The sequence below is a fragment of the Bombus impatiens genome, unplaced genomic scaffold (assembly GCF_000188095.3).
Source record: "Bombus impatiens unplaced genomic scaffold, BIMP_2.2 scf_0320, whole genome shotgun sequence".
Classification (NCBI taxonomy): Eukaryota; Metazoa; Arthropoda; class Insecta; order Hymenoptera; family Apidae; genus Bombus; species Bombus impatiens.
The window spans coordinates 1,098,202-1,106,972 of NT_176739.1; the positions used below are offsets into that span (position 1 = coordinate 1,098,202).

The 8,771-nt window shown below is 34.2% G+C and overlaps 1 protein-coding gene across 2 annotated transcripts in view; it reads left to right on the forward strand.

Annotated features, from left to right (window-relative positions):
* Positions 1–8,771, forward strand: part of LOC100741668 (low-density lipoprotein receptor-related protein 2) — a 39,099-nt gene that overhangs the window by 13,469 nt on the left and 16,859 nt on the right. Inside the window, exons 2-6 of one of the 2 annotated variants that reach the window (XM_003489289.4) lie at positions 5,892–6,014; positions 6,939–7,070; positions 7,448–7,702; positions 7,977–8,231; positions 8,592–8,708. In XM_003489289.4, the coding sequence (XP_003489337.1) occupies positions 5,892–6,014; positions 6,939–7,070; positions 7,448–7,702; positions 7,977–8,231; positions 8,592–8,708 (882 nt within the window). The remainder of the gene's footprint in view (positions 1–5,891; positions 6,015–6,938; positions 7,071–7,447; positions 7,703–7,976; positions 8,232–8,591; positions 8,709–8,771) is intronic. The other variant, XM_033320544.1, reaches the window with a different exon arrangement.

The window sequence follows — 8,771 nt, forward strand, 5'->3', positions numbered from 1 at the left end:
TTTCACATAGGACGACACCTATGTAAAAACCCATGAAGTTCGACAAAATTGTTTGTCGCCCTCATAAGGGAATGCTTTATTTAAAATGATTAAAATTGTGGATTTTCATGGATTTATGGGAAATTTTAAGATGCAGAAATGCACATAGTACATACAGTATAAGTACTCACTGTAATATGTAGTGGGCGAAACAAATTTTTGTATAAACATCATTTTTTTTTATTACGTACAAAAATATAAATTTGCATAAAGCACCGGCTCCCTAGAAACAACAATCGAGTTGAATAAGTTACTTTGAATATAGTGAATTTAATTAATCTAGGGAAAGTAATTCTCTCCATGGATACCTGAAAGTTTCGAAAACAGCGCCAAATACAGGCGCGACGTACGAAAGTATTGAGTCAAGTAAGAACTATTGTTTCGTTTTTATCTTTGTTTCTTTCGAGATAAAAAGGTTAGCGATAGTTTTATAAAAGGATCGCATGACCATAAACGCTACGGGTAGTGGGAAAAACAAATTTAATGCCATTTAAAGGCATGCTTTCTATGAAACCTTATAAAATGTCCATTTACTAAATATTACTTAAAGTACAGTATCAAAATACCTTCAAGAGAAAAAATAAACTCTAACTCCTAACTCTATCCTAAAATACATATAAATTAAATTTGGTTTAACTTCTAGGGGAAAAATTTGTATTACTTAACCTATACAATGTCATGTGTCAAGTTAATTTTTTATGTACATATAAAATTCCATTGTAGATTTAAAATATTTTTTCAACTCATTGTATAAATTAAAAATAATTAAAAGTAGTGATTAATATTCATTACTTCAATTTGCATAAAAATTTACGATTCGGTCCGATAAACACCGCATGCTTTGAACTTAATCGTAAAGTTTAAATGACAATTGCGAATCCTCTGTGTTTAGTGCCTTTTTTCAATAGAATGATTCAGGGTATTTGAAGAAAATACAGAATACTTGTAAAACGTTTTAGGTATTTGACAAAGAATATCAATCGTGTAACAGATGGAAATTGAAGATTGAGTAACCAATTTATCTCTTAAATAATTTTGAACACGTAATCTTATTAGTATCGACGCCGAGGGCGATTGCATCAGTGGAGAAGACAGTGCAGCGTGGCATGGAATTAAGGTTGAACGTTCGCACCTTGTTTCAATATTCGATATATGTATATATATTTCGGGTCATCGTTCTCTTTCTTTCTTTGTTTGGTCATGAGGAATCTAGATTGGACGACATAACCAGGACAAGGCTGTATTTATCGGTCATCCGTTATATGACACGTCAAGATTCTTTGATTCCGTCGTAGACGCAAATTACCGGCTATTAAGCCGGCATTATGTTCCACCTTTTTTTACAGTCGATGTCTCGCGAGCTCTTTTCACGGCTGAAGTCACGAAAAAATAGCGGAGAGCTGACTTGAAACAATAAAAGATATTATATTTGGCACCCATTGTATAATAATAACTTCGATTATTTATTACGAATTTAAATAACTCATAATATGGCGCTTACATTATGAAAAAGAGATTTAAAAAGGAATTTCGTCGCACGAATATCATGTTTTTGGTATATATACTATAGTTTTGGTAAGACTTTAAATATTGGACTCGTTCATATTAGGAAGGAAGAATGCAACTGGCCAGCAACAAGTCTCCATGTGAGCAATTAAAGATTAAGACAGATTCCTGACACCAACTTCGCCATGTTAAAAAAAGTAGATCATGACCGGAATTACTTCTGCCTTAATTTAATTACCACACCATAGATGTACTTGTACGTGTCTTAGAAATAAAACCATGGAAGCTACATATATTGTAATTGTAAACCGTCTTAATAGCGCTTCTATAGATCGTACTAGCAATGTTACAAGATTAGCCCTGAGTAATTAGACGCCTGGCTATATGTGTTCACATCAGACAGCCGGTGAAAGTGATTTCTAATCATTGAGACGTGTAAAAGTCAGACGTGTAAAAACAGTCTACTTTACGACTGTAGCATTGGTACAATGAATGCTTTATGTGTCCAGCTGACCGCTCTAGCATGGACTCTGATAAACATAAAATCTCATTTGTGCCAGACAATTGAATAATTGTTCCCTCGAGGACGACCAACCGATGAGCTTGACAATTACGGGATACCTTGATTGAATTTATCTATTTTTACGCAGGTCGTAAACACAGAACCATGGAATCTCGGATAGGAAGGAAAGAAATATTAGAAAAGTTATTAGATACTTCAAATCTATTGTGAAAGCGGAATTACATAGAATAATAATGATTAATAGGATAATAAGGAATTATATAGGGAAAAATTTGGAAATGTAAGAAAAGCTGCTAGATGTTTACAATTTTCTTTAAAAACATAATTATCGAATTTTGATCCATGTTTCTATGGATGATGGCTTTTATCCTTCTAATTTTAGTCAGCTTTGAAAATGATGATCCCAGGGTTCTAATTTTCGAAAATTTGTTGGTAATTTTCTCAATAGAAGTCTACCGAGGCTCTTGGTTAGAGAAGGTCGCGAGAGGATCGTACAAAAAAGATCGTGGCGTGGAACGAAGGTAGGCGAGTGCAGTTCTCTGGGCTTCCTCCCCTCCTCGACTCTCCTCCACGATTCCTGATCGAGTCTCGCTGAGTCTGGCCGAGTCTACCGACGTGCTGTCGGTACCAGGGCGCACCGCCTGGTACGAGCGGTGCACTGCTCCCCCTCCAGCCCGTCACCCCCTTGGCTATGCTTGTCTTAGTTCGATCCATTGCTCTTCTCCGTCACTCCTGTTACTGATACAGCACACCTCTGTTCATGATGTACGCCGACAGAGATGAGAAAATTCGCAACCTGCGCGAGAACACAGAAAAGCGGACTGTTGCCATCGCCTTTCAATCGACTTGTTAAAAGATATCTTATAGTGCATATTTAAAATAGTTAGAGGATAGATACGAGTCTGTAATATAATTGAATTAGATTGGATTCGGTTTATGGGACTTATGTTTTAGTTATGTCAAGGAACTTTTATTTTTATAATATTGAAATAGAGATGAAATGGAGCATAATGAATAGGATTTAAAAATACATTTCTTTTCTTTTCAAGTACCATAAATGTAGAGTCACATTTGAGTAATGATTACAAACGAAATAAATTGAATTTGGTATAAGTACAGTCGTGAATGTAGAGTAATTATGAAGTTGGAATAGGTCAGTAATACGATATGGTCATAAATCTCTGCATAGTAGGATCATGGATATATGAAAGTACACATTAATTGCATCAATGTATGAAAATAAAAAGTAAGATGAGGTGATGTACATATCCCATGTCTTGTAAACTTGTTAAGGATTTAATTACTTCTATGTTTGTTTAACAACGTTTTATTCCATGTTTAGCAACATTTCTCACGAATCGAAGGTTTTATTTGTCGAAACTACAAGCATTCGCTGGAAATTCCAGGAAAACTTACTTAATATTTATAAAAACATGATTGCTATATGAAACGTGCCGTTCTTAGTTCCGCAAAGCATCGTATATCTTCCTGCCAAGAACACGTTCTCGCTGTTTTCGTGACGAGGAATAATAAAACTCTTCCGAATCAGATATGGCCGCGAAATGAAAACATTGATACTTTTTATCTCATATTTCTATCTGCCGGTTTTAGACTTCCTATCGTGTGACTTATAAATATCGCTTCTTAAAATTGCTATTAATCTTATTGGACTCATTTCTCGGTCAATGACACTGTGTCGTAGTACAGTCACTAAATCTTAACCTTAATTAGTACAGGAGTTCCAAAAAAATTTTTCTATATGGCGACGTGTCCTTGTAATTTTGTGGCAGTAAGAGCCAATATTATTGAGCATACGTCATCGAACGAGAAAGGCTAAGCATCCTGTTGATGTTATCCTTGAAAGGATGCACATATACGGCAGGTAGGTACGTGCTAGATAACCGATTCCAGCTAGATTCCGTTGAGATTCTATCTGTTCGGTGCCAGTCGGTACCGTTCTATCTCCCATCCATGGACGATACTCTTTCTGTTTCTTCGTGTTGCCTTTTTCGTTACCCCACGCCATAAAAATTCTTCGACTAATTAGTTCAATTGAAATTTAGCCCCGTAACGAATTCTTGATATATTCTATTTTGGACTAGTAATTTTTTTTAGTTATTGGTGGTATTTTATTTGAAACCCAATGGAAGGATATTTGGATTATCCTGGAATTGAACTTCATAAATTATATGTATAGAATTTTGTGAAATAAAATTTGATTTTTATAACATTTTTCCAGAATGCTACAGTTTCAAGCAGGAATCCTATAGAATAAATTTATTACCCTTTTTAAATTTATTTTTCATGGTAACTTTTTTGTTTGTTATTAACGCGTTGTGTATTTAAAAAATATTGCCTTTTATGAATATCAAAGAAGCTTAAAGTGGAGGATAAAAAGAAAGTAAGATACATGAATTAGATAACGTCGCAGCAATTCGTCGTGAAAATATCTTATGTTAAAATTTTGTAATTTGCGCCCTCGTAATTGCGCTCGTAATTATAATGGCGCGCACGCACGCAATATGCATTGGGAACGGGGCTTGTTCTCATGTGTTGAGAAGCCCGTCTCGTTTGTTCCACAAATTTCATAGAAAGTCAACCGTTTGAATGAAAAAAATTCGAAATCGTTGCGTTGCTCTATCCCCACTGCTCTTTAGTTTAAAGAAAAGTTAGTAGCAAGCGCTTAATTGGTGTTCTGACATACTCTACTGCGATCCATTTAAACAAAATCCCTCATCAGCGATATCTTAAACGATGTTAAATCAAGTTAATCACACCTGTCATCTCGTACATTAATATTTCACACAGTAAATCAACTTTCATCGCTTTAAGAACTTTCCTAGTGATATTCACTAGATTTGTACAGTAAACTAGAAATTTTTCAAAAAAGACATTAGATATCTACGTTGTTCAATTATATCTATCCTACATGCATTTAATTTCGTATTTATACAATTATATTTAGTTCATAAAATTTTAAAATGTCTATTATGATTGTGTTTTACTATTTCAAATTAACGAGAATATTAGACAGTTTCATTGATAAAATTATATCTTTACAAAATTACGTTTACAAAATTTGTCAACTTCTTGGTTATGTTTTTGGTTATTTCTAGTGAAAGAGAGCATGTACTCTAATTTATGATATTATGCTAGATTACTTCCTTCACTTCGTGCGGAATACATTCATTACGAAGTATAATTACATAGTATCAAAGGCCTTTTATTTCGTTTAGAATCTAGATCCATAGTTCATATCTTATCTATGAATCTATGGAAACAGGTTTGTCCAGGAATCGAACGCTATAATTTTGATCATCCTGTTCTCGCGGGACGAAATGCGAAAGAGAAAAGGAATCTTTCGATTCCTCGAAAGGGACTCGTTTCGTTCGCGCGGGAACTTCGATATATCTCGAGATGGAGCTGCCAGCATCCATTGAACCTTTCACCCATCACGCCACTGATACATCATGTTATTAAGTCATGAGTATTCCTATTTTGCTATAACTCGTTACTTTTAGATTAGAAATAATTTGTATATTCTTAACGACCTCCCCGTTACAAATTAACCAATAATATATCAACAGCCAAATTATTTATTACACCAATGAATTTTCCATTGAACGATAGGCTATAGAGGACTAGGGATTTTTTTTTAGCGCCGAAAATTAGACTGAAGAGAACATTGGATAGATATTAGAAAAATGAAAATGAAAAAATTCGAAATTAAGAAAAATCAGTAAACTGCGTGATTACCTAGAACTTTTTCTGTTTTCATTCGTCTTAAGGTTAATAATAATTGTTCTTTTCTTGTTTTTAATAGCTGATGGCAGCGGCTGTGGCATCAATAGCTTTAGATGCATGGACGGCACCTGCATACCAAGCACTTTAGTCTGCAATTATCAAAAAGATTGCGAAAGTGCGGAAGATGAATTTCAATCGTGCAGTAAGTATTTGCTATATCTATAGAAAATTTGATAAAGCTGATTTCTTTTAATTATTTCCAGCATTTTTAAAACTAGTTTGGAAAGATTGAAATTGTTGCTTGTAAAATCCGCGTCCGGTTAAATTCAATGTAAAAATTGTAGTACTGGTACTTCCGGTATTTTGGCGCTTCCGGGAGGAAGATTCGAATCCTCTTTGGCGCATTTCCGGCGCTACTTGAAGAAAAAAGTACGTTCAACGAAAAATTGCTATTATATTCGATATTCTTATATAATCCATGATTCTCTTTTGTACTTGGATTTTTAATCACTAGTTTGTTCATAGTGATGTAAGCGGTATGTATAGGATTATATAATCTATAAATTGATGATTAGTTGATTTTATTGCTGCTAATACATACTGGTAAGCAAATAAATAAACTACTACTTCCTTTATATCAAATTGAATATAATTTAATTTGTAGTTATTTCTTGGAATGAAAATTTGGAAGTCGTCCGATGTTTGTAGTGCTTCAAAGTATGAGAAATATATTTTCAAATTTTATATGATAGAGAAGCAAAAAATAAAACTTTTCATAATAATTATCTCTTCATTAGAATTAAAATCGCTACTAGATGTTTCAAGAAAGTGATTCTGTAATTTCTTTTCGTTCTTGAGACTCTGCTAATATTACCCATTCAACTAGTATGATAATTGCTTGACAATTAAGCTACATGTAATATATGGCATTCAGATAACAATGCATTAGATCAGTTTTATCTTTGTGTCTTTTGCAGTGTGCAAATAATTGAAGAAGACATCAGCATGGCAATGATATAATTACTATTAATTAGCAAATTCATGAGAAACACTAGTCAAAAAGTCATTGATATATTCGAAAATGATGGATAATTGGACAATGATTGATCGACGAATTTGTTTGCAGCACCACCAGACTGTGAAGCTGGACAGATCACATGTGGTCAATACATTTTCAACAAGACTTACTGTATACCTCCCCATCAAAGATGTGACATGACTGTTGACTGCGTTGATGGGACTGATGAAGCTGGTTGCAGTGAGTATTTGTTTACTTACAAAAATTATTCAATACAAAGATATAATATATATTCACAGCAAGAGCAACGAAATTAATGTATAAGTAACTTTTAATTTTTTAAATTGCATAATTTTGTTTTCCTCGAGATGAAACTAATAAACTTCTTATGTAGCACAAATAGAGTCATATAATAGAATCATATTTAATGATAGAAGATACACATCAGCACGTTACCACCACGTGCATCATAATGTAGCTTCACTTGGTCGTTAGATTGTGCATAAAAATATGAGAGAAAGAAAAATGAGAAAAAATATTCCAAAACTTGATCGTACTGTCATATAAATGATTAGAAAAATTGCTAAGTCAGATTACTAATTAGAAACGTTGAAAAGATTACAGGAAATGCCAACCGGATGACTTCCGGTGTGGTGGTTCGACACCAGAGCTTTGCATTCCAAAAGAGAAAAAATGTGACGGCTATCTAGACTGTCGAAACGGTCGGGATGAGGAGAAATGCGAGAACAATGCGAAGCCAGCTTGTAGGTTGGATCAGTTCAGGTGTAATTCCACGCAGCGTTGCATTGAACAATCAGCTAGATGTAATTACAAGGACGACTGTGGAGATAATAGTGACGAGGAGGGATGCAGTATGTTTCATTTTTCTATCTACTTTAGACGCACAATTTTTCAAGCTGCAATTTCTTTTGTATCTAAGAATCTTTTAGATCTAGAGATTTTTTGTATATAAAAATTTGTGACTAATGACGTTTCTAGTTAAAAAATTTTCTATTTTTAATGATTTTTCGTGTATAGAGAAAATGTTATGTTTAGAATCTTTTATGACTACAAGTTTATTGAAATTAGGGATTTATTATATTGCAAGGGAATCATCGCAGAATTATTAGAGTTTGATACTTTCAGACTTCCAACCTTGTGCAATCAACCAGTTCCGTTGCGCGAATTCACTTTGCATACCAAGATCCTACGTCTGTGACGGTTACAAGGACTGCCACGATGGATCTGATGAAAAGTCCTGTACCACGACCGCCTGTCCTCCAAACAAGTTCGTGTGTCCTAGGGGATCGCCTGACGGCAAACCACTTTGCATAGATCGGTCTCAGATTTGTGATGGGAAGTCTGATTGTGAAGATAAAGCAGACGAAGAAGCTACTTGTTGTAAGTGTTATATATCCTTTATAGGAGTCGTTGGTAATATTTATCAAATATTACGTGGAGCTTGTAAATTGGAACACATGGTAACATAGGCAAGAAAAGTCTGCTTATTTCTAATATAATCAATGGAATCAATAAAAAGAATTTCACATGTGCTGCGTTATTCTGTGTAAAACTTATGAGTTACACTGTAATGAGTTTTTGGATAAAAATATCTATTTCCTTTTCTGTTTTAATTGGTACGCTAAAATATGGATCTTCAGATCAGGTACAACTCTACCTCTTCATTGGATTTTTGCTAAACATACTAAAGATTTAATTGAAAATGGAGACTCCATAACTGTTTGCTTTCTTTGTTTACAGCATCAGTTATATGCACTTCATTATTGTGTCGATACAAATGTCGAGCATCTCCTACAGGAGGAGTCTGCTATTGCCCTCCAGGCTGGGTTCTCGCGAATGATTCAACGACTTGCATAGGTACATCAATATCTTTCTGTAAATGAACAAGAAAGTTAGACAAGCTTCTTATTACTATTTCAC